Source organism: Parasteatoda tepidariorum, chromosome 4 (assembly GCF_043381705.1).
Source record: "Parasteatoda tepidariorum isolate YZ-2023 chromosome 4, CAS_Ptep_4.0, whole genome shotgun sequence".
In the NCBI taxonomy this organism is placed as follows: domain Eukaryota; kingdom Metazoa; phylum Arthropoda; class Arachnida; order Araneae; family Theridiidae; genus Parasteatoda; species Parasteatoda tepidariorum.
Genome location: NC_092207.1, coordinates 84,146,514 through 84,173,998, shown reverse-complemented (window position 1 = coordinate 84,173,998; position 27,485 = coordinate 84,146,514). Strand labels below are relative to the sequence as shown.

Below are 27,485 nucleotides of genomic sequence, written 5' to 3'. Positions count from 1 at the left end.
GGTACCCATCTTTCTGAAATTGAGTGGGCTTCAAGCCGCCACTGGGGATTGAACCACAGCCCTTCGCAATGGCAGCTCAGTGTCGACACATTTTACAATATTTATATTTATCGCTTTATTTAGTAGATTTATTACATATTGAACTGTTTTCAACATTTGAAATTCACATTTTATCTCAGTTTTATTACAATTTTTAACACTGTGTTGCATCAACAGTGGCTTGTGCTAAGTTTTCAACAATATGACAAAAGCCTATAAGTTGTGTTTGGTCAACAACTCCTAGAAGAAAGAAGGTGAGCAAGCAGGCATAGCATACCGTAGCAGGGGCTACTTCTGATAAGGTAACAGGTTCGTACACCACAGTTATCTAACAGCCTCAGTGATTATGAAGACTGTAATCGTATAAGTGCAGTATGACTAACTGAAAAAAATATTTTTGGTGCCTATTTTCAGAATGAATACCTCTCAGGCAATACAATTGTCTTCTAGCTCTAGCTGTTTTGAGGCTTTTATCTTAATCCAATTCTAACCTACTCTTGACCTCTACGTTTGTGTCATCTTCGTTATACTTCACACTTCAATCGAAGAACATTTAACCTCGATTTCAGATAACAAGTATTATCAACATATAGTATTTTTGATATAGATAAGAATCTAGCTTCTGATTCTTAACTTAAAATTAAAATCCTGCGTGATACAAGATAATACTATTTTTAAAAAAATGGCCTTATTTCGAGGTATGCCATTCTTTATTTGCATGGTATAAGAAGTGGTAATAGGTTCGAGTCCTGTTGCAAAACACCCCGCAAGCTAACCTTAGAGCTGATGCTATATAAATATACCATACAGGAAAAAAATTGTTGTTGCTGTTGTAGTTCATTTACGTCGCACTAGAGCTGCACAATGGGCTATTGGTGACGGTCTGGGAAACATCCCTGAGGACGATCCGAAGACACGCCATCACAATTTTGATCCTCTGCAGAGGGAATGACTCCCCTGCTTCGGTAGCCTGACGACCTGCACGCGAAGTCGAGCACTTTACGGTAGAACAGTTTAACGAGGACCCATACCGCGCACCCTCGGTACCTGCACAGACTGATCCAAGTGGTCACCCACCTGCGCACTAACCACAGCCAAAGATGCTTGACTTCGGTGATCATCTGGGAACCGTGTCTTAACGATCAGTCCACTGCGGGACACAGGGAAAAGAAGTTTGCAACTAAATCGAGCAAATATGCGTGGCGTGAATTTTATGCATTTATTACTAGTCAATTGTAGGTTAATTTTTGCGAATTGACTCCGCTGTAGAATCCAAGAACGAATTACTGTATTCGAATAAAAAAATATAATTAATTTATGCCGGGTTTAATTTGCAATTCATGAATATATTTAATAACTTGCGAATCGCATGAAATAATTAAAAATTTCTAAAAAAAATAAGGCATAAAAGTCTACATTAAAATCTTGCATATTAATAATTAGGTATGAAAAATTTGAAATTTATCAAACTACAACGTGGAGGATAAGAGAGAATTAAAACTATTAAAATAAGTTCATTTTTGTCAAATGAAATTAAAAGGTTTTTCTAATAACGTCCAATGGATAAATTAATAATCAAAAACGCTTTTCAGTTTCCTCCGACAGTAAAATTAATTTCTTTATTTTAATTACGTCTTTATTACGATTGACCACGATAATAATTCGCCAGCTTTTGATACGTTGCTCCCATGAACATCAATTTGTAATCCCTATATTTTTATAAATTCATTTCCAACAAAGATTCTAAAATACAATTGTGAGTTGTCAAAAAGTATATTTTTTAGAATTTTATGAATATTATAAGTTTATGCACTAGAAATGATGCAAACTGAGTAACACAACGCTTTATTGCTACAAAATAATGACACTAACGAATATATTCTTTTACAATAAATACAAATTGCACAAAATATATCTTGCATTATATGAGCCAGCTTAATATAACATGAAAACTTCCTCTTTACAAATACTATAAAATGATTGCCTTTTTATGCGTATGCAATGATGTAGCAAATATACAAGGTGTTCCGTAATGATCACTCTCAATATATAATTTTTAGAATCATTCAACAATGAAGTTAAAAAAAAGCACACACATTGTCACAAATAAGGCTATCGGTATCTCACGAATCAATACTGAGGAAGAAAAAACTTAAACAATAAAAACATAATTGGTTGCCGAAGGAAACAGAGAGGAATTGAAGGATGATTGTCAGAAACATCTTCCAATCAAGGCAATCAAACTGGTTTTGACACTTTTCCCTTCTCATTCCTTACCGGTTACTCCATAGAGTTTTAATTTTTCTCTTGTTTAAATATTGATTTGCAATCCATAATGAATATAGATTTTTGACAAGGATTTTACATGTATGCAAGGTTAATCAGTTCAACGGTTGCAGATTTGGAAGGGAAGTAGGGCACAAGGATTGAGAATTGCATCACAACGCATGGTCAGAAACGTCATCGTACACCACTAGGGGAGCTTCATTATTTTAGACAAGCTTTTTGTGCACATTTAAAAATGCATTTTTGTTTACATAAACTGTAAATAAAAATTGGTGTTCGATTTGGTGTTCTCCTATAATTACTGATGAAAATAGCAGTCAAATAGGCTCAGATTTTGTAGTTTTACTGTGATTGTCACTAATTAGGTGATTAAGCAGGTAAGTTGGGGAAGTTGATGTCAAATTGATAAATTATGTTGAATCTGGGGAAAATTTTGACATTAATTATTAGAAAATGTAAAATTAAGATAATTTAGACAAATAAAAATGGCGGTTCATATGCGCAACGAACAGCCAATACACATAATAGGGAAGCGATGATAATGACGTACATTGACATGTTTGCTCTGTAATTCTCTATTTTTTAATGTACCCTACCTCTTCTCCAAACTTATAATCGCTCAACTAAATCTCCTGATATATTAAGGGTGATTATTACGGAAAACTTTCTAGAATTAATGATCTGTATGCAATATTAACTCTACATTTTTCAACAGCAATAAGAGTTCATAACAGATAGTTTTATAACATATAGAATGATTTCACAGATATTCCATAAGGTCCGTTTCGTTATTGCTTTGAGCCAAACCTTTGCAAGAAGCATCGTCTGTCAATTTTGCTGCTTGGTCAGGAGTAATTTGTTCCATGTGCATCTTGTAGTATGCTTTAATCATATCGTCACTCGGACCCCATTCATCTGTTGGACGACATGCCCGTAGAAATTTCTGGAAATGTAGAATGTGTCTTAGTTAAGAACAAAATTTAAACTATATTGAATTAGGAACATCAAAATAAATAACGAGTTGCGTCTACAACATACTAAGCTCATTGGATAAAATGAGCGTTCCACGGTTCATTACACATTCTAGGATCAATTCCTGGTTCAGCTGGTTGCAAATCTGAGTCGATGTTGGCTCAAGGTTATTTTCCCATTACTATAGGTTCGATTGCTAGTTTTTCCCAAATATTCGTGAATTCTCGGTAAATTCGGACCAGTGCCGGATTACCCATTAGGTTAGACTAGGCCATGGCCTGGGGCCCCCAATGACGAGGGCCCCTCTTAAAATGGATTTTTTGAAAATAAATTATAAAAAAAATAAGAAAAACAATGATTTAAAAAAATCAATTTCAAATATTATGTTATGATTATAAAATGTTATGATTATTTTTTTGTTCTAATTTAACAAAATAAAGTAAAATTCAATTTATTATTATTTATTTTAATTTTAAATATGCTTTCTTGAATGAAAAGATATATAAATACTTTTATATTAGAATAAATAAAAAATATACGAGAAAAAAAATTAATCTACGGGCCCCAAAAATTTTAATGACTTAGGGCCCCGCGTACGTTTAATCTGGCACTGATTCGGACGCAGATGACCTGAAAAATCCTATTTCTCTGACAATTTTGTAAACTGACATGGTTAAGCGTCAAACGCTATCTATTTGTTCGCGTTCAAAGGCTTTTAATTCATAGGTTTTACTTATACTGACAATTAAAACAACTGTTTAACAACATCCACAGTACTAACTATAAATGCAGTTATACAGGGTTATTCATAATTCCCTCTGTTTACTACAACCTTATGCTTACTACAACTGGCTTCAGTGGTACATGTTACTGTCATCTATCGGCAACTGCTTAAATTGAAACTTGAAAACTTTCGGAATAATTTTATATGTTCTTTTCTGCCATATTCGTCTTCGTTTTTTTACTATAACGCTTCGAAACCCCAGAGGGAATTATGAATAACCCTGTATATAGTTACAATCACAGTACATATAGTACAGCTACTGTACTACATGTTATATACTTATATATGTTATCATGTACTGGCTATATATGTAGCACGCCTTCACGTAAGCATAAATAAAGCGCAGTTAACGAAATTCGCATAGTATTGTGCATCCCTAATCCTGTGGACGATTAATGCGTTGACTGCTACTGGGGAACAAACTTTTTATTTATAGTTGCATGATAAGTTTTTAAAAACAGATTTTAGACAGTTTCGTATTGTTAGTTTCAAATCTGCAATCATTTTTTCTCTCCTAGCTACATTTATTTATTAAATGACATTTCTAGTCTATTTTTGTCGAAATGTGTAAGGTTAAAAACGTTATATGACAGAGAGACGAATAAATGCTGCAACAAACTTCCAAATAAGTTAAGGCACATCATCAGGATTAAAATGGCATAGCAACCCATTCTCGAAAATGTTGTCATACGCCGTGAGGCGATCTCTTAACTGTTTCATCCTGTTCTTTTGAACAGGTCATAATAGGTACGTAGGATGACATTTCCGGGCATGGGTTTATATACAGTTTTAATCCTAATGACGTGTAACGACTCCCCTAGAAATTCGTCGCCACAATTACGTGATCCCCTGTTACATATAACGTTTTTAAACTTGTACATTTCGAAAAAAAATGTAGACTAATAATGTCATTAACAAAAGATAATCTGTAGCTTAAGGGAGCAAAATTAATTTCAGAGAACAAGTTTTGTATAACGACAACAAAAAATTCGTTTCCCAGTGTAATCAATAGCACAATTTTCGATGCCCAATAAAATCAAAGAAGGGCTATAACATGTCTTTAACGATAGTAAGTAAATTTTTATCTTAAGTTAAAAACGGGCTTTGCTTAAATATTTGCTTTACTTAGTAATTCTAACTAAATAGGATCGTAAGTTGTGCACTTTTCTTAAAATAAAACCAACGGGAAGAGCAACAAATAGTAACAAAAATATATTGGATTCATTTTGAATGATTTCACAATGTAGGTAACGTAAAAAACAGCGAGAATAAAGTACAGATAAATGAACATGAACGGACATACTATAGTTTTGGTTCTATAAACAATACTTTCCTCAATATCTTCCTCAATCATCAATTCGCGTTCAGGAACGACGGAATGTTCTTCTCTTATAGAACCGAAACTATAGTATGTCCATTCATGTACTTATAAGTGTACCTCCTTCACGTTGTTTTCGTTTTATTCCTAAATAGCGTAAAGTATACCCTTTCATTTGACATATGGATTTAAGTTTTGCTCATTATATTTTTTAAGATCGTATAATATTTCTTGACGCTTTTTTCCACGTGCGAATATTTTGGTATTTAATTTGTCTATAATAATGCAAAGAAGAAACCGAAAAACAATATTTCTTATACAGTTAATTAAAATGCCACATTGAAAACAAATATTTCTGTAATAAGTCAAAAGCTAGAAATTTGTGGTTAAAATTTTAACAATATTGTTAGTTGGTACTAAAACTGCTTCCGAAATTTTCTTTTCATCTTAATTATAATATTTCAGCTCCGCATGCAACTGAAATTCTGAGAAATTAGTTTTCTGCCATTAAATTTTCTAAAAGGAATACATAATATGTTTTCATTGGAAATTTTAATAGATAGAAATATAAAGTTGCCACGTGCTATTTTTCTAAAAATCTTTATCGCTTTACTTTTTTCTCTTTTCAATTTTTCACGAAAAGTAAAAGAAAGAAAGAAAAACGCAGTTGGTCATCGTAATTAATTAGAGTCACGAGATTTCAATTTCGTTTATTTTGAGACAAAAGAGTCAGTTTTCATGTAAAATGATATTCGAGTATACATTTTGTTTTACGAAATTGCATGAAATAAACAACCCATCTTATTGTCCACGTTGAATGGATAAAATTATTCATTGAGGGAAAAAAAAAACGTTTTCTTGCATTGTCTTCTTGATGGATGAGAATCAGAAATTACCTTTTCGTAAGTGTATTGAATATTCTGAATATATATGTATCAGTGTTACTTAATCTGTATCAGCCTGAAAATAATCGCTTACAAAAAAGACTTCAGTTTTGAAATTAAATTTCATTTTTTTCCTTTCGCATGTTTCAGTTTATATTGAAATTTTAATTATGGAGTTATGGGGCCAGGATAGCCTGGTTTGTAGGACGCTGAACTCACGCTCGTAAGAACGGAAGTAATCCAGCCGACCGAAAAAAATGGAGACTGGTGCACGTTAAATCTGTCGGGTCACGGAGTCCTCTATGTTCTTATAACAAATTATACCTCTGGTTGTACACTGGATTAGAGATTGATAGTTCTCTGGTGCAAGTCAAAATTACGATCCACGGATAAACAAATGGATGTATAAGTGGGTCTGCTCTATGAACGGGTGTGACGGATGGGTGTGGCAGTAGTCGAATTCTTGGCCATGGATGGTACCTCTGGAAATCAAGAACAATCGCACTATTTGCCTTAATGGACTACAACAACAACAACAATTATGAAGTTTTAAGACTTTTAATTTAAGAACTACTTTGCAGCATGGCCATGAGAAAATGAGAAGTTTGAGGCCATGAGAAAATACAAAATGTTGCATGCATTGCATAAAACAAATCTGATGAGTGAGTGCTGAAAAATTATCAGGTTAATATTTCTCTCGACATAATTTGCTTTAGAAATGATAATTTGGTGACGTAGCACCGATCCACATGCCATTTACGTTGAAGACTGAACTTCAATAACTTATTTTAAACTAATGCCAAGGAAAAAAAATCCTTTTTAAACATTTCTCCCGAATTGAATAATTAAAATTTTTAAAGGATTTATCGGATTGGGGATCGAAATTGCTCTTCTCGGTCGATGTGCAAATTTCACAGCCCTAGCACTTACGGTTGTGGAGTTATATGAAATTTAAAGTAGCTTTCCTCGATAATGACTGACAAAATACTAAATAAACTCATAGAAAAGTTGAAAAATTTTACTTTCTGTGCATAAACAGAATAATTTAAGACCTTGTAATTCAGTGCGCATACGTAGATGCATGTGCCTTTTCATGCGACATGGCGATGTAAATCCTAGCAAATTCTGCGTTAACTTCCGATATTCCAAATTCGAAACTTTCCACAAGATTTAACTGGTCTTCAAAAATGTAATAGTAAAAAAAAAAAAAANAAAAAAAAAAAAAAAAAAAAAAAAAAAAAAAAAAAAAAAAAAAAAAAAAAAAAAAAAGAACCATATTGAAAAGCTTTTATTTTATAGACCGGATTTTCCCTAACCATGTTCAAAGGCTTGACTTTGAATATACAATTTAATTAGTATTATCAATTAGTATAAAAAAACGCAATCTCACTAAACTAATTTACCTTTTATAAATTAAGATTTTTGAAACTGAAATCTGGGGTAATAGCCGTAATCTGGTAATTATGACTTCTTTTATTTAGTCAAGAGAGCGACCGATAGTTCGAACACCTTAATGCTAAATTTACTTATTAAAAATTCGTCATGTATCTAGAACGATTTAAGCGAATCAAAGAATTTTTCCATGCAATTATAAAATTCGTTTATCCACCCGTTATTCAAAATACAAAATTTCAGTGCAAAAGGTCGAATTTTTGAAAAGACGTATTTCTGAAATTTGATTTCTCAAGAATTTGACAGAGTTTGACAAGAATTTGAAGAAATTTTAAATTTTGTCTTTAAAATTACCTTCTTTAAAATAATGTGAAAAGTTTTATACCTAATTATTTAATGGCTTTTTCTATTGATATTAAATAAAACATTTAAAATAATAAATAAGAATTAAAAATTATTTTTCCAGTAGGGTAAACGAATTCTATAATTAAATGCAAAAAACTTTGTCTTCACTTTAAAATTTCTCGCAATGCAACGAAACATGGAAAAAGTAAATTTAACATAAAGGGGCTTAAACTTTTGTCCGATTTCCTATCCAAACTATTGAGTCATGTCCAATTGCAACTACCTACCATATTTTGAGAGTAAGAAATCAAAATCCGCCTTAAATCAAAAATCTAAGTATTTCCCCTTAAAATTTAAATTTTTTGTTGAAAAATTTAGATTTTATTTAAAAATTAGATTCAAATTTAGATTCAGACTTTATATTTAAGAATTTTTTCCCCTCAAATTTCATTGAAACTGCAAATTTCAGTTCATCTATTCACTTATAGATGGCAGCACTAAAATATAAATTTACCAAAGCACTTAAAAGTTTTTTTTTTTTTTTTTTTTTTTTTTTTTTTTTTTTTTTTTTTNTTTTTTTTTTTTTTTTTTTTTTTTTTTTTTTTTAAATTGATTACTTATTCTCTCATTTAAATTTTGAAAATTCGAAATGGAAAACATTGTTTGCTAGTTTTAATTACTTTTTAAAAATAATAAAAACATTTTAAAATGAAATTTTTTCCAATAATGATAAATTTTATTTTTTTATAACAATATTGTATTATTTCTCTCAAACATAGAACTGAACTAAGGAATTTATTCGGTTGCTCGCGAATATATAGTCTATTGCTATCAAAGTATTTTAAATACAGGATATAAGGAAAACAAATACAAAACTAATTAGAATACTCAAAGCGAAGATACAAACCTAAAATAAGTTGCATCCTATTTTTTACTGAAGTGATTCTCTTCAGTAAAAATAAGGATGGCGCATAAATGCATATTTTTACACTAAAATTATTTTATTGCACAGTAAAGAAATTTAATGAAAATTATAAGTTAGATAAATATTAAAAATTTTGTAATTTTCTTTTGAATAGACTGTTACTGTGAATAATTTTTAGATGATATATAATTTTTACAAGCCCTGGCTAAGTTTAGCTGAAAGTTAGTTTCGCTAAGTTTCCTAGTGAGTTTGATGAGTTATTCAGTGTAACATTTTTAAATTAACATTACATAAAAAATAGTAAGCTCTAAAGTTAAAAGTGATAATTAAAGCAATCGTGAAAAAACAAATTTTTGTAATATAACGATTTCAATGCAGATACATTATTTATAATAATTTATTTATAATAAAATATGATTTTAAATAATTTATTTTTTTATTCAATTTTGAATTTATCAAATCGGATAACTCTTAGAGGGCCAAAATCGGAAATTTTGCCACAGGAAAGTAGCCAGTTGCATCATTTTTAACAGTGGTTACTTTTTAAGACCTATGGCCACTTTAAAAATAGAGAATTTCAAACAATTAAGGCAAGTCTTTTATTATTAATAATGTAAGACATTTCTTCTAAAGCATTTCTCAAAATATGAATGCACCTTATAAGGTTTAATTCTAAAATTAAGAAACAAAGCTTGAAATAAAATGATTGTTGGAATATTTTAAAATATTCATTATAACTCCACATTTAGTAAAAATAATAATAATAAAAAGTACATGGGGTGCATTTACGTCAGAAAAAAAGTGGAGATCAGGTGGCGATTAACAGACAATGTTTTAAAGGGATTTTGTTATATTTAGGCACTCTGCGGCTGGTGGCTGGGGGCGAGTAATAATTTTGCCTTCTAATTATTTTTAATATCCATATGTGATTTGCCGCTAAAATCTATGCTTACTGATACAATAAGCAGATAACAACAATCAAACATATAACAATAAGTTTATCAGCTTTGGACAACATAACAAGACTTCCGAATACCTCAGCAATTGGTTTTTCTCCCAAAGGCTCAGGAAAAACAGTCCATTTAGCCAAATAGTTTTTCAAAACCTCCTTGTCGATAATGTAGAGCCGCACTCCCTTCACAGTTCCTTGAACCCTTCTGAAGATCTTCGAGAAGTTTTCTTCCATTTCAACCTTCCCGCTCTTGTCAATAAGAAGGAATTCCTGCCCGACCATCTAAAGCAACTGGCTCTCGAAATTATTCACTCTATTCCAAAACAAGACGCAAAAATTTTCACTGACGCCAGCAAAATCGATAGTCATGCTGGTAGCGGAGTCTACATCGAGACTCCTGATGAAAAATTCTCTCTCTGCCAGCGTGACCCAGACTTCTGCTCCGTTTTCAGAAGTGAATTTCTGGCTATCAACAGGGGTCTGGAATTTGTTATGCAAAATGACCTTTATTTTAAAGACCTTTGGATATTCTCTGATAGCCGCAGCTCCCTGCAACATCTCAACAACCGGACCCAAATTGGCGACAAAACCAGTATTTCCATCGTAAACAACCTAAAACTCTTGTCCCTCCAACATAATATTCACTTGCAGTGGGTATTGTTCCTTCTCACGTCGGTCTCTATGGTAATGATTTAGCGGACAGCCTAGCTACCGCACCCTACCTCTTCTGATCTTACCTCCTGAAGAAATCCCAGCTTCTCAGAGACTGGTTGATTCCCCCCACCCACTATTGGTACCAGGGAAATAAGCCTGAAGCTTCTTTGACCCTTCCCTTTGAAAGGAGAGTCTTCACCACCATCTCCCGCCTAGCTACCGGCCATCTTAAAGGTTTTCTATTTTTCCGAGGGAACTAAAATCCACCCCATCTGCCCTAAATGCCATCTACACCGGGCTTCCGCCGATCACATCCTGAACTGTCTTGGTCTTCTCAGGGAAGACATTTACCCTACTCCTCTTTTGGTATCTGATTTTCTTCAGGTCAATGGGCTCATAGATCTGGTCTGACTTCGTCAGGCCAGAAGAGGATAAGCAACAACAACAACAATAAACTTATGCAAGTCATGATTTATCATTGGATGGGGCGTAAAAGTAAAATATCCTCAGTGTTAGACGTATCACTGGTTAGAGTCTCCTTGTCGTCAATTCAACTGTGGTAGGTTTTCGCGGTTTTTATCTCAATGTAAAGGAAATGCGGATTAGTTCCATCCAAAAGTCCTCTACGAAGGAAAATTTCTCCTAATACTTGATCCAGGACTTCCCTTGTCTTCTGGATTGGGTTCAAAATTACAAGGCCACGGAGTTGAAAATTAGTTAGTCATATCCCCCCCCCCCTCCAAAAAAAAAATGGGTCGGCTGTTCAACGACGGTTATAAAATAAAATAAAATAAGTTTATTTTCTATAATTCATTTCGAATGTATGTGCAATTTTGATTTCGAATTATTTTTCACAAACTTTCTCAAATATCTTCCCAAAGACGGCGTCAAGTTTTATTCAATCAGTTTATAAATATTGCATATGTATCTGGCTTGAATAGGTATACAAACGACCTAGAGATAAAATATTCCGAATCCAAGAAATAGAAAAGCGAAACATAAAACCTACAGAAGTATTAAAGAAAACTAGATCTTTCCAAGATTAGTTTCCTCCCATGTGAAATTCGGTAAGATATCTTCATTTATTGACTTTCATTAGGAGGTTGAGGTAAATCTAGGGAAAAACCGCGAGACTTAGCACCCTATCTTCATGAATATTCAAAGAGTATGAATTTCTTCGTATATTGTGTTTGTGGTTTGGTACTAACTTAGAAGAATGATAAAATATTTTATGTAAATTTATTACTGATGAAATGTTACAAATAAATATAGTTTGTGTAACGTGGAATGTTTTACGATTTTAAGTTAATTTTAGTTGTTTTTTAGTTTAACGTGAACCGCAGTTTTTGAAAGCTTTTATTTCCTAGTACTATTTTAAATCTTACATTTTATAATTAATGAAGCACAGTTTATTGTAAATTTGCGTAATCATTTTCCATTCCAAACTATAATGTATTATTTTGTGTATCAATATTTAATTATTTTTATCGGGTATAGTCTTTTATTATGTATTCTTTGGACATACACAAAAAAAAGACCCTCTTGAATATTTTTTAATCTAATAATCGGATCTTTACGTACCAGGACTCCAACTTATTGGCTTGAGGGAGTAACCTCAAATATGCTTACTAATTAGGGCAGACGATATTTTAAGTTACAAAATCAGACATACTTTCTCTGTATAAATAGAATTTTTTTTCGATGGATTCATATTTCTGACATCTAAAAGTAGGTCTGGGAAATATGGTCCCCATAATTTGGTCAGGATAGCAATCCAAAGAATGGTATCCTTATTGTTATTTTTAATTTTTGCGTATTTCACCATATCTCCAGAACTTTCTAAGTGAAATAAAAAACTTTTGCACTCAATTATAAAACTTTTTTATGCAAAGATAATTCCATGCAAAACATAAATGTAAGAAAATATTTATTATATTTTATTATTTTATTTAAATATAGTGAAAAAAATGTTGAATGGTAAGTTATGCAGTTTTTTGCATCAATTTAAAGTATTTAATTTTACATAGCATCCAAAATTTGAGCGAAATTGGCCGAATAGTTTCTGTGAAATCAAATCTTAAAACAGTTGCAGATTTAAAATTAAATTTCTCAGAATCTATTCAACGGATTTAGCTCAAATTTTGCTTTTATACGATTTAAAATTTCATTCTTTAAATTGATGCAAAGAGTTGCACAATATGATAAGTGTTTGCCACTTGCGCAAATTCCATACAAGACCATGACTCTCTTAGATTTCGTCAATGCTCAACAACTGCTGCGGTGCTTGGAGCGTACCAGAACCTATCGTTTTGGGTTTACGAATACTAATAACAAGCTTAAGCCCGTCCCGCCCCCGTAAGGGGGCATCCGGGGCACTCCGAAAGTTCGAAGTCAGCGAAACAGTTCAATTACATGAGCAAACATATTCAAAATTTTCAAATTAGAGTTTTAACAAATAGGTGGAATATTAAATATGAAATCCAGAAAACGGTGCTACTTAGAAATAAACTAAGGAAACAAACATTACAAAGAAAATAAACAGTAACAATCAGAAGAGATATTGATGTCGCATCTTCAGTAGGGGTGCAAAGTTAATAAAAGGAAACAATTTCACATGGAAAATAAAGGATGTTTGTAACTCAGAATATAATTATGGCTGGCACAACAGTACTAAAGTTATCAAATTCCAGTAATTATTATTTTTTTTTTTTTTTAAACAGAAAGGACATATATATACCATATATAAAAACTCTAGGAACACAAGTGATTAAAATTTTCAAAATGAGGAATCACATAAGGGCAGAGATTGACAAAGCATGAGACTAAAGCTCCAAAAAAAAAACATTTTAAGAGAAAATTCAAGTAATAATCAAACCATAACAGGTAAGTTAATAAGCCGTGATTTAGGTGTATTTTTCCTAACAAGAGGCAGCAAAAGGCCATCAGGATTCAGGGAGGTGCCTTGTTACTAAACAATTTTCTTATTATTTCCTCAATTCCCTTTTTTATTTTAGGGTTTGACCAATGCTGCTTTATAAACTCGTAGGTGGTTTTTGAATGAAAAAATTTCTCTCTAATGTGCTTAAAATTTGTACACTGGATTAAAATATGTTCCCAATCCTCAACAAGCTGACAGGTACTGCACAGCTGAGCTCCCCCAAAAAACCTGGCTTGATGTTGTCCATGACAGCCGTGATTAGTTAGGAATTGATTTAAAAAGAAATTCCCCATGATTTTCCTCGTTTGAACTTTCGGGAGGAGCTCGAATGTGTGCCTTCCCTTTGTGAAGCTGTCACTCCATCTCTCCTGCCATTCAATCAATTTTTCGCGTTCCAAAGTTTTTCTTGCAGTCCGCTTGCTAGGATCTTCAAACAGGTCGACCGTTGTTCTCTCACAGGCTAATTTGGCTAACCTATCAGCCTCTTCGTTGCCCTTATGGCCTGCATGTGCTTTTATCCAATTTACGAATACTAATGTTCAGCTCCGTAGCCTTGTAATTTTGAACTCAATCTATAAGACAAGGGAACTCCTGGATCAAGTATTGGGAGAAATTTGCCTTCGTGGAGGACTTTTTGATGGAACTAACCCGCATTTGCGTTACATGGAAGGGAAGATCACGAGAACCTCTCACGGTTAGCCTGACGGCAAGGGGACTCTAACCCATGATCCGTCTGCCACTGAGGATATTTCACGTCGGCACTGTGGTCGGTTCAAGCCGGATGCGGAATTCGTATCGACCAGCCATCGCCGGGGTCGCACCCCGGTTCACCTCATTGGAAGGCGAACGCTTTATCCATTCAAGCAATTTTCACTTAAGTGACTGAAGCAAAAAATGGGATAACTTATTTTCAGTAAAAATAAAAAGGGAAGTTTTGCCTATTTTCTAGATTTCTGTATAATAATATTCTGAGAAGGTTTCTTACAGAAATTCTCGAAATTTTACCAATCATCTTGTTCACCAATCAAAATAAAATGAAATAGGGTATTTTAATATTATAAATATTCAATTTCAGAAATGGTATTTTACTAAAAGCATTTTCCTTAACACAGTGTTGACCGGCGACTACTTTACTCCATGACTGGTCTCGAGACTGATGACGAGACGAGTTAACTCGTCTCGTCATCAGTCAACAACGTTTGGGTATGAAATCAATATTTTGAATGTTTTACTTTACTTCCATACTTAATTACAAAATAATAGCCGGTGATATGACATATTTTTGGTGTAGAGTTGCCGGTCAACAAAGTGCTAATAAAAAAAGTGAATTTCTAAAAACAATATTTATAAATTCTTTGTATACTCATTTGCTAACAACAAAAATATTTTCTTGCGATTTAAAAATTGTCCTTTCATTCAATTTTTATTATGAAATAGTAAGAAAAATATTACTCAAAAGCACTTATGAATTTTGAGTTTATGACATAATATTTTCAGACATCACTTTTTCGAAATTAATATGAAAGTTTATCTGTCAAGAAATTTAAATGGCAGAAATTCTAATTTTTTTTTTTTAAAAAATCGTTTGATATTATATTCTGCAGACGATAATTGATTTGTCTAGACTCGTGTCTAGTCAAACATAGGAAGTTCGTCACATCAGTAATTGGAAAAAAAAAATTATCTTTTGCATTTTGATATAAATGATGAAGGGACATTTATTCATACAATACCTCTTTAAAAGTACTTCCATTTTGATTCCAAATTGCAACTGCAGCCCAAAAGGGTATTTGAAGCATGGAAATTGCAGCCAAGAGCCAACCCACTCCATCAGCCCAGTCTGGAAAGTCGTAATCGCCATATTTCAGCGTCTCATGCTCAACCAATGAATAGACAAAGACAAACTATAATAATTAAAAGAATGAAATCACTATTCATGCTTTTTTAATAATTGCAAAACACGTAATAAGCGTATTAAATCATTAACTCATATATATTATTTCACACAGAGAAAAAAAATATGGTAATCTACTGTAACTTAGGTAATGACATAACTTATACCCCCCCCCATAATTCTGGTTAATAAAACCAAAATATACGGAATTTAAATCATTCATTTGATATTTTTTCTGGCCATATGGTAACAGTTTACCGGAAAAACTGGATTTCTATAGTATAGTTTTTATTACTAAACATTTAGTACAGAATACAAAACTGAAAAATAAACTTAACCGAATAAATAGTTTTTATGCCATGCAGTAAAGTATCATGCCTTAAATATCATGCCAAATTTTACTGCATTGACCAAATTCTATCACGTATATAAAACCATATTTTATTTTTAATTTTACAAAAACCATCACCAAAGCGTTGGTCAAAAATACAGAGGTTTTTGGTCAAATATCATGCCAAATTTTACCACATTTACCAATTTCTTTCAGAAATATAAAGCCACATTTGATTTTTAGTTTTATCAAAATCATTACCAAATTGGTTTGGTCAAAATTATAGATCTTTTTAGTGTTTTTTGGTTAGAGAAACACGGTAGATTTTACCATATACTGGTAGTTTTTACCGTATTTTTCTCAGTGTATTAACTCACTCTACTATGCAAAGGGATAATTTTGTTAAATAATTTTTTGTAATTCAGAGTTACGGCTATTAAATTCAGAACAATTAAATTACAACTAGTTTAATAAAATATATAATACGCATATTCTATCAAACAAAATTTAAAATCTTGGAACTAGTAGATTTTTTTATGCGTGTAGTAAACTACACGCATAAAAAAATGAAGCAAAAGCAAATTTCGATAAACATAAAAAAATGAAATGGAAGCAAATTTCGATAAACATACATTTTGATGTATTCTTAAAAAATGCATGTAATTTCTGAAAATTTTTGATAAGTTACCACTTTTATATTGATTGTATGGTTTCAGCTTAATTTCCATTTAATAATAAATCTATTCCCACGTGGCTTAATTTAAGTATTCGTGGCTTAATTTAAGTAATAAGTATTCCATCGAAATTGCTGTTGATTGTAGTGGTTTATGCCAAAGCTGTAGTTAAGAAAGCTTTCTATTCTCTGCATAAAAGCAGGTAAAAAAATTTTCACAGTAATCTTTGTTAAAGTTATTAAATTATTTTTAACTGTGAAGTATACCATTTTGTTAAAATCTTTTCAAACAGTAAACATTTAAATAATTAAATCCAAACTTTGAGAGAAATTGGTTATACCTAGAATTACAGATTTTCAAAAAATTGTAAATCAGAATCTTCATTTCCCTGATTTTGTTTTTAAATAATTAAATAATTCATAAACGTTAAATAATATCTAATGCATTACAATATAATTTTTTACCATTAATTAATCTAAATAACCAATAATACTTGATATAATAAATAGTTGATTAAAAATATGTTTGAAGGAAATAATTTTTTGATAGAAAAGTTTTACCGATTTGCTTAAATAGACTTAATGAATGAAAGTGGCCAAAACTTTTTACGGCTCATTTGAATAAATTATTTTGACCATGTTTACTAAATTTTGGTGATCCCTTTATTCTGAAGTGCTTAAAAAAGTCTATTCATGAAAATCCTATCAGTGGATCAAAAGCTATTAAAGAACTTAAATTAATTTTTGTACAACATTCAACTGCTTCCGGTGATGCGTGTAATTGGTTCCATATTTATGTTTCGGATATATGAGCAACATTTTTTGATTGGAATACATAATTTTTCCTTTTTATTAAGTGAAGAAACAATCATACAGAAATAATAATAAAAAATACATTTGCAGAAAACGAATTATGAATAAACTGGAAAAATTGTAAATATTTTTCAATGTAAATTTACATTATTTGTTTAACATGTCAATGTTTAGTAAAAATTAAAAAAAAGATGAAGATAAAATTAAGACCATAGATATTATTAGCGAAATTTGAAGAAACAGGCAAACTAATAGTCTATTTATAAAAAAAAATCGAAATTATGTTTGTATTATGTTTAAACATATACTTTTTAAATTTTGTTAACAGGAGAAAAAGCAGTTTCCAGAGTTCCTTTGAAATAATTTTCTACATTAATTACAAGTTTCTCTCTAAAATTTATTTTACTTTATTTTGTTTTAGTTTATAACAGTGAAAAGGATTACTTACTTCCAATTAAGAAATAAGCGATGTTATCAGAAATAAAAGTGTTTACGCTCAACATTATAATGCGATTACATTTACTTTTAATTATTCTCTAAGAATTTCCTTCAAGAAAAATATTCGTTCGAGTACAACAAGAATATTCTCTGATTAATATGTACTCAATTAATGAATAGTTAAGAAACTTGCAACACTTACCTAAAATTATTGCTTAAAATTGGAATTAATATAAAGTTTAATTACGAATTGAACGGGAATTAAAAATTGAAAGAAAAATACTACCTTTGTAATCCAGACGTGTTTAATTAAACAGCTAATCTTGTGTTTACTTATAATTTCATTTTCAAAATGAAATGCCTGTTAAAAATATGAAGAAAATATGATTTCAATTTATTGGAAGTGTTTTGTTACTCTTTAATTACTGGGCATTTTAAGGCAAAATGGCATATTTATCTAAATTATATTTTGCTTGTTTTGAGTGATAATATTTCGCATATTTTTCAAATCATACTTTTTAGTCATCAGATACTCTAAATCAGCAGATTTTAAATGGTATTCCGTGGAACCCTAAAGTAAGTACACACCAGTTCCACAGTAAGCTCACCGAGGTTCTAAGATTTGGGATTTTTTTTTTAACCAATCCCAATTTTCGAAAGACAGTAATTATGTTTTTATCTAAGAAATAATATATTATTTATTGCATATTTTGGTCAATTTTATGAAATTATTTAAGCAAAATGCCTATAAAAAAGGAAATAACAAAATTTAAATGAATATATACATATACTTTCCAATAACGGTATATTGTTATAAGAAAATAAGAAAACTAAAAGCAACTACGAAAAGAATATGCATTTACAAATAATTGCATCAGTATTTATCATCAAACTTCACAATTCAAAATAAAATAACCAATTTCAAGAAAAAATAATTTTTTTCACAGTTATCCATTCTCACAGTTTGTAACAGTTCTTTTTCAAGAACCGTAATTCGGCTTATTTTATTTTAATTCAACGCATGCAAGAGACAAAAGCTACTAAACGAGAAACCTCTACAGATCTGCGAATTCAGCTACCTAACATATAAATCTATTTTAAAACTGTTTTTAATAAAATAATGAAAAAATTTCTTTTAAGTTAAATCGTAGTCCTTTTTTTGTTGGTTTGTATATAAAAAGCAGCTAGTGAATTTAATTTATAAAATTGGGATTCTGTCAAAGCAGTTCATTCATTAAGGATTCTGTAACCAGGAAAAAAAATTGGGAACCACTGCTTTGTATTAATTTAAAGTTTAAGTTACTATTTTTGAAGATTGTAAATAATTTGAAACATTTTTTTTTACTGTCAGCTTGCCTGAGATAGAGGCTGTAAATTAGCATTGGATTAAAAGAGCAAGGTCTGAATGCCACTGTGCTGCGCCAACTGAAAGTAATAAACTGATAAAATTAGTTCAATGAACATCGCTAGAAACTATGTGGGGAAGAAAGAGTTACGACGAAGAAAAAAAAAAGATAAAAGCATCAAGGAAAAGTTATTGTAGTCACTGAAAAAAGTCACTATTCTAGGGGCAAATTTAACTTTTAAGTATTGTATATTATGCTCTTACGAAAAGCTTGCATTAATGTTGATTATAATTTGGCTGAAAAAAGAGATGAGAAAAAATATTGGCAATATTGATAAGAAAAGTAGTAATTGTGAGGGATTTAATCAGAAAACTCATAACAAATCCTTTAAATTTATATTGGAAAAAAGTTTTTAAAGCGCGCTCTTCTAAAATGTAAAAGAAAGACCAGCCTGGCTCCCTTATTGGAGAGTGTTAGTTCTGAACATTTGTTGCGACCCATTCATATTTTTGCTTAATTTGTCGATAATTTCAAAAAAAGACAATTTTGTTCGAGAGATGCATAATTATTATACACTGAGATGACAAAAACCATGTGATACCTCTTCATATTGTGACAGACCTTCTTTTCTACGAAATACAGCAACTTGGACGTGTCATGGGCTCAGCAAGTAGTTGAAAGTCTCTTACAAAAATATTCAGCTATGCAGCCTCAATAGATATCCATAATTGTGAATTGTGTTTGCGAGTGCACGATTTCGTGTACGAACTGATTTCTCCATTATATCCCATAAATGTTCGATGGAATTCATGTCGTGTGATCTAGGTAGCAAAATCATTCGCTGGAATTTTCTTCAAACCAATCAGGAACAACTAAGGACTGGTGACATGAAGCTTTGTCATCCACTGAAATTCCATTGTTGTTTTGCTACATGAAGTCCACGAAAAGCTCCAAGTAGCTGAACGTATCCAGTTATAGTCAATTATCTATGCAATCGTACAATAGAACTCTAGTCCATGCCATGGAGAAACAGTTCACACCATTATGGAGATCTAGACTTATGGAGATCTGACCTAGATATAGTTTTCCTGTTATTTAGAGTTCAACAATATGGTCATGAGCCAAGGAGATATGCTGGACGTGATGTCATGCTGTTAGTAAAAGCACTCGACTCGGTCTTCTGCTGCCGTATACCATTACAGTCAAATTTCACAACACTGTCCTAATAGACACGTCCATTTCACGTCTCGCATTTATGCTTGCTGTTATTTCACGCAAAGTAACTTGTTTGTTAACAGTGACACTTCTACGCACAGGTTTGTGGTCTTGGTCATTACTTGCAGGTGGTCGGGCACTACTTTATTCATTACGAGAGGTCATGAATGAAATTAGATACTTTTGACACAATATTGACACTGTAGATCTTCGAATGCTATTTCCCTCAGAATTTCCAGAATGGAATGACACAAGCGTCTAGCTCCAATTACTATTCCACGTTCAAAATGCTTGTCTTGCGGTCATAAGTACATCAGAAACATTCTCCAGAAGTATAACTTGAACACAAATAAAGGTCCTCCACTACCCATGTATACATTTTGTACTACTATGAGCTCTTTACGATACTACTGCTATTTTTATATTTGCATATAGCTAGACCGTGACTTTTGTCCCTTCAGGGTAATTTTACTCAAGATAATTTCGTTTGTAAGGAGCCGTGGTGGCTCAGGGGATAGAGCGTTCGCCTTACAATGAGGTGAAATGGGTTCGAATCCCAGCCATGACCTGGACGATACGAGTTCCGCAGCCAGCTAGCACCGAGCGCAGTGCTGACGTAAAATATCCTCAGTGGCAGACGGATAATGAGACACTCCCCTTGCCATCGGGCTAACCGTGGAAGGGTTTCGTGGTTTTCCTCCTATGTAAAGCGAATGCTGGTTAGTTTCATCGAAAGTCCTCCCCGAAGGCATATTTCTCCCAATACCTGATCCAGGAATTCCCTTGTCTTCTAAATAGGGTTCAAAATTACAAAGCTACGGAGTTGAACAGTAGTAGTCGTAAACATGAAATTGGGTCAGCTGTTCAACGACGATTATGAAATAAATTGTTCAAAATTTATTGCGAATTTAAATGCGTTTCTTGAGAAATTTTTCTTACTGTGTTTTTATGTAAAATATTGACGTTTAAGAAGAAATAAACAATGATGAATGAGAATCAATTACGGGAGTTGTTAAAAGGAGCAAGCAGAGTTTGGAACCTTCTACAGTTATATATAAAAAGGAAATTAATAAGCATGTTTCATTGAAATAACTTCATTATGTTAAAGAAAAGCTCAAATAACACATTATTTCATATTTTCTATGTTTTCAGTTGAATAGTAAATAACTTTGAAAGTCTTTTAAGCATAATATGAGATACGAAACGGAGCTTGGTTAGAAATAACACCTAAATATTAGTATATTATTATTTTTACTTTTTTAAATTTAAAAAAGAACTATATAATATCTGCTGATGGAAATATTTTCAAAACTTATTTTGTGAAGAAATACATGCTTGTAATATAATTATTCATTATTTTATTCAATAATCATCATTCATTTATGTAATGATCATCATAAATATAATTTTTCGAATAAATATATGCTAACTAAAATTAAAAAATTACTAAGTGAATTCTACAATTAGTTTTACAAAATTAAATAAATTTTTCTTAGCAAAACATAGTATCGTAACTTAATTCGTATCTTCAAATCAATTTAGCATTATAAAACAAAAGAAATTGTTTTTAAAAAGAATGTACATAAGCATTTATTTAAATGAATAGGAATACAATGCTAAACGAATTAGAAATTCAGAAATGCTTTTAATTTTATAGCCTGAACAATAAAAGTAAATTCAATTGTTTAAATGCATAATCTAAAGATGAGATAAACTAAATGAAATAGCTAATGATAATAGATAATAATAGAACTAGATAATCGATAATAAATACACAGTTAAATCTAATGTAGTAAAAGAATTTCTATGCAACGAATTTTTTTTCTTCAAAGAAATAACAAATAAGTATATAAGAAACATATGTTACATCTGTTATAACATGGGAAATATTACCTTAAGAATATTATCTAAAGTTAACTGTCCAAGCTATTATATAAACTATATAAACTATTATCTGAACTATGTAAGCATTTCTATAGTCTAGTTTTATAAGATAAAAAATAAATTTTCCTTAGCAACATAAAATGTCGTTACTCTGTCCACTTAATAGCTACAAAATAATTGAAAAGATAACTATTCTATTGAAAAGTAATGTCTTTAATTTATGCAAGCTTATAAGCTTTTATTTTAAAAACACAACAAAAATGCAACACTAAAAGAAATAGCTTCCATCAGCTGGTATAAAATTAAAAATGGAAATTGAAAGGCATAATTTAAAAATGGAATTAAAGAATAATGGTTTAGTTGTAATTAAATGGCAAATATTGAAAATGGAGTAATATTATGTTACCCAAGCTGTTTTCTTTAAAGAAATAGCACCTAATTAATGGTTAATTAGGTGCTAACAGGAAATACACTACCCTATCTATAATAATGGAAAAGACGCGTTTAGTTTCTGATAATTTTTCAAATTTGTCAAGAAATACTTAGAATTTTTTTTAATAACATTAGTTCATGCAATTTTTCATACTTATCAGTAAAGCTCAAAGTTTTATAACAGGGTGTAGTGGACAGATGGTAAGAGCTTTTTTTAAAAACAACTTAATAAATTTTCTGAAATTTTTAAATTTTAAGGATATTTATATTCGACTTTTTTCATAAGTTATCAAATACGATTCACAAAAAAAATATGAGTTTTTTTAAAAAAAATGTTTACCACCCATGCGCAGTATGGTCTGCTTTAAATGCTTAGGCGTAATATGCAACGACTTTTTTTTTAAATTTTAAAAAGTTATTTTTTATAAATTAAAAATTGCTCTGATTTTTTGAATTTTACAGAAATTTTTTAAAATTTTAATGAAAAATACGTGAAGGAAAAAACAATATTTTTAATAAAATTGCTTATATTGTCATGAATAGTTTAACTAAGTTTACAAAATTTTTTCAAAGATATTGCATATAATAAAAAAAGTAATGGATACAAGCAGCAAACTTATTTCTATATTTTTTGCCATAAGGTGTTTAAAAATTCTCTTTTTCATCCATAATTCACTGCCGATCGCTCAAACCTCTGAAAGGTTTAAACTTTCATGATAAGTATGAGAAATCGCAAGACCTTAACACCTCTGAAGTTATAAAATAATCCTCTGAATATTTCTTGAGAAATTTGGAAAAAAAGTGTTAAAAACTATAGTGTTTTATCTAAATCTTAAAAACCTAAATTATATAACCCATGTAAATATTTCTATAGTTAAGTTTCCTAAGGTTAAATATAAATATTCCCCAATAAGAAAAAAATGTCGTAATTTAATTTCTATTTTATAATTAGCTTCTCATAACATAATAATGGATATTGTAAATATTCCATTAAAATGCCTTTTTCTTTATTTAAGAATTCAGTTAAAAAAGCAATAAAAATGTGACACGGAAGGAAATAGAATTCTTGAGGGAATTTAATTTGCATATTTAAATTAAAAATATAAATTGTAAGTCATAATCTGAAAATGAGATGAAAAAAAAACTATATAATTACGTCATTTATATAGTTAAATAACATACACAAAATATAGTCCAACTATGTTATAAGCAAAAAAGTATATAAAAGCAAAAAAGAAAAATAGTAATATATATGTATATATGTGTGTGTGAGTGTGTTTGTATAAATGTAATAATTACAATTAAAAAAATAAATATTTCTACATTTAGTTTACAGAAAAACTAAATATAAAATTTTCTTAGCAAAGATAAAATATCTTTATTTAATTCCGATTTAATGAATAACTCACCACTACAAGATAATTGAAAAAAATATTCTCTTAGAATGTAATTTCCTTAACTTATATAACCATTCATTTAAAAAAAAAAAGCAATAAAAGTGCAACATTAAAGAAAATAGAAATCCTGAGGGGTTTTCCAATTGTCGGGATGTTAAAGAAAAAAGTAAATTTAAATATATAATCTGAAAATGAGATTAAGTAAAGGACATAGTTTAGCGTACGTGAAAAATTGATCAATTCTATGTCACCAAAAGCTATTTAAAAAAAAAATAAATATATGAAAATAGAAATAACACCTAACTATATATTCTTTAAGAATAAGTACTTTGCAAATCAAATGGGCTTCTTTTTATTCACATTGAAATGATTCTTTAAAACTATCGAAATGGCTGTCATAAATATAGTAAATATGCACATTAGCATAAATTGTTATGCGTTGTTTACCGCATTTGCGAAACAAAACTAGATTCTTGTTCTGCCTTGTTTGTTGAAGAAATATTGTTTTCTTGGTTAAAGTTGTGTTTTTGGCACAAGATAGAATCATGAATATTAATAGGGAGAGGTGTATGCTTTGCGTGGAATATTTTATAACTATAATCTGTTTGTCATACGCAATCTAAGCAGATGTAGATTTTTGGAATAAGATGAAAAAAAATCGAGTGGCACTGCTGCGTTTTTTGGAAGCATATTTTAATAAAAGTTAGGAAATTTTATTCGGTTTTTAGAATGATTGTATTTAGATTTTAAATTAGGTGTCACGAAATGGAATATAAATGTAAAATTTGAATTTAGGTTATAAATATTTATTATTTAAATAAAACAAATAAAAATTGAAAAAAGAAAATTACTTTTGAATAAAAAGAGATAGAAGTGTGCAAGAGCTAAAAGAACTTTTATTTGATATTTTTCTTGATAATTACGGCGAATATCTTAAAATTACATTTCGTATAAAATATTTAATTAAGAAAGATAAATACAACCTGAGGAAAGTTATTTAGAAACTGGTGTGTATAGACTAATAATGCACAAAACAACATAAAATTAATTAGTGAGATAAAATTTTTTATTTTTATTTTAATATTTATAAGTTTTTCTTACTTTTTATCAACTATTTAATTACAAATTTTAACCGTGATAATTAAAAAAGAAGTCTATATTACTTTTTTTATTTTTAGTTTAATAATTATGATTTATATTATTTAATTAATTTAAAATAAAATTCAATGTATGTTTAGGATTTTTAAAAATTATTTGTATAAAACCAATATTTAATTTTGACTAAAATAATGCATATGATACATATGAAATAATGTCTAATTTTTTAGTTATTATTATTATTATTATTTTGTTATTATTATTGAATAATATTATTTTTATTCAGTTATTAATATTATTATTATTAAGTTGTTAATATTATTATTATTTTGTTATTATTATATAGTTATAATTATTATTATTTTTTAGTTATTATTACTTTTGTAATTACCAATATTAGGAATTAGTTTGCTTTTACTTTCTTATTTTTCTATGTATTTATGTTTTCTAATTGAATAAGTGGTAAAAAACTAATAGTACCTTTTTTCTCAATTTTTAGAGCTTGTTTTCTTGCTTTAGATGTAGAGCTAACGCAACCATCTATTTTTTAAACGAGAATTTTGAAGTTAAATTTTGCGATAAAAGTTTTATTAATGAATACCTTTTAAATTTTAATTATTATGTTAATGAAAACGGATACAAAAATGTGTAAATTTCGAGGTTAAATACCATTATTAAGAAAGCTTTATTCTTAAATTATGTTTCGTTTTGGCTTCATTTCATTTTCATGATATTATTTTATTTCATTTTAGTAAAATTTGTGTCGCCTTTTCTGAAAATATTTACTAGCCATTATTTTTCTAGGTCTTAATTGCATTATTATTTATCATTAGCTAGAGAAACTAATTTTGAGATGGACTGTGTTTTTTTCCCAAAAGTTTTATTTCATTTTAATCATTGTTGACTATCTAAAGGAACAGTAGTTCAACGAAAAAAGAAAAATTTCAGAAGCCAGCTTGTTGTATAATTGAAAGTTGAAGCTTGATACATTCATGTTAGCTACATTTTACTAACATATTTGGCGCTGTCTATGACTTTCATGTACTTTAGCGATCCCGAAATGTTCTAACATTTGTAGATTCCTATTCATAAGTGAATTTGAGGTAAAAAAAAGGGGTCTTCTGACTCATATACCGGATCAAATTATTTATTTTTGTTAGACACGTGGTGGTTCAGGGGATAGAGCGTTGACCTTCCAATGAGGTGACCCAGGTTCGAAGCCCAAAAGTAACTGTTTGATATGAATTCCGCTTCAGGCTCCGACTATATGTTTTCATAAAAATTTTAAGGCTAAAAGGATAATGGTTTGGAAACCTCTAGCCATTGGGCTAACCGTGGGAGGGTTTCGTGCTTTTCCACCACATATAAGGCAAATATGGGTTAGTTCCATCAACACATCCACGAAGGTTAGTTTGCCCCAATGCTTGATTCCCTCGTCTTCCAGGTAGGAATCAAATTTAGAAGTCTTCGAAGTTGAATAATAGTCCCAAGCTTAGAAATGTGTCGCTGTTCTACGTCGGTTTTAAAAAAATATAAAACTTATTCTGGATAATTTTTTTTTAAAGAAAATCAACCTTTTCTTTGCTTTACAGTGAGACAAAAACCACGAGAAGCTTTCATGGTTAGTCTAATGCCAATGAGACAGTTTCTTCTTTTTTAAACTGAAAGGCAAAATCTATCAAGTTGTGTTAACCTATTTGAATTCATTAATAATATTAATAATTCATACACTTAATGTTGGTCTCATGTTCTTATTTTTCGTGATTCATGTTTGTATTTAACATTCTTCATGCCTTAATCAAAAACATTTAATAGTTTATTCTATTTTAATTCATTAATTATTTAATAATATTTTTAAATTAATATTTTTCATAGTTTACTTAAATGTCAAAAGTGAAAGCATTTATAAAGTTGCAGAAATTTTGCGTAGGTTTACATATTGTTACTATATATAGCATACATGATCAGGAAAATTTTTATGTGAAATTTAAGACTAATAAAAAAAAGTGAAACAAAAGTTCCCGAAACGTAAGGCATAAATTTGAAGTAAGTAAACGAGGTAGAAAAATCGAAATCTTTAAATATATGGCCTACCTAAAAGTTTTAAACTTATCTTTATTATTATAGAAAGAAAAAAAGCGAACAGCTTTGAATTTTAAAAGAACCATAAAGTGTATGCGATAAAGGATATTTTAAGGCACGTTTTGAGTAAAATCACTTTCATTTAAAACTCAAGCCTTAGCAGGGCAGAATTTTTTGAGAATCCTGGGACCCATTACAGTATTCTCCAGCTACGTATATTCCGAGAAAAATGGCCATTTTACAGTCAATGACGCGAAGCTGGATGAATATTCCTCCCAAAGGACTACACATACACTTTTTTTTTTTTTTTAGAAAGGCCATTTTATTTGAGAAGCTTGTCAATACAATAAAAAAGGTTCAATGTTATCATGCTTGGAATTTTTCCAATGCGTT

At 30.2% G+C, this 27,485-nt stretch overlaps 1 protein-coding gene across 2 annotated transcripts in view; it reads right to left on the bottom strand.

Annotated features, from left to right (window-relative positions):
- Positions 1-1,864: 1,864 nt before the first annotated feature.
- The window catches only part of LOC107452129 (sodium-dependent proline transporter-like), an 84,903-nt gene continuing 59,282 nt past the window's right edge, over positions 1,865-27,485 (bottom strand). For both annotated transcript variants that reach the window (XR_011636649.1, XM_043039163.2), the window contains exons 14-15: positions 15,223-15,393; positions 1,865-3,268 (exon numbers count right to left, since the gene is read on the bottom strand). Coding sequence is in view for 1 of the 2 variants with exons in the window: in XM_043039163.2 (XP_042895097.1) it covers positions 3,086-3,268; positions 15,223-15,393 (354 nt within the window). In the remaining variant the exon portion in view is untranslated. The remainder of the gene's footprint in view (positions 3,269-15,222; positions 15,394-27,485) is intronic.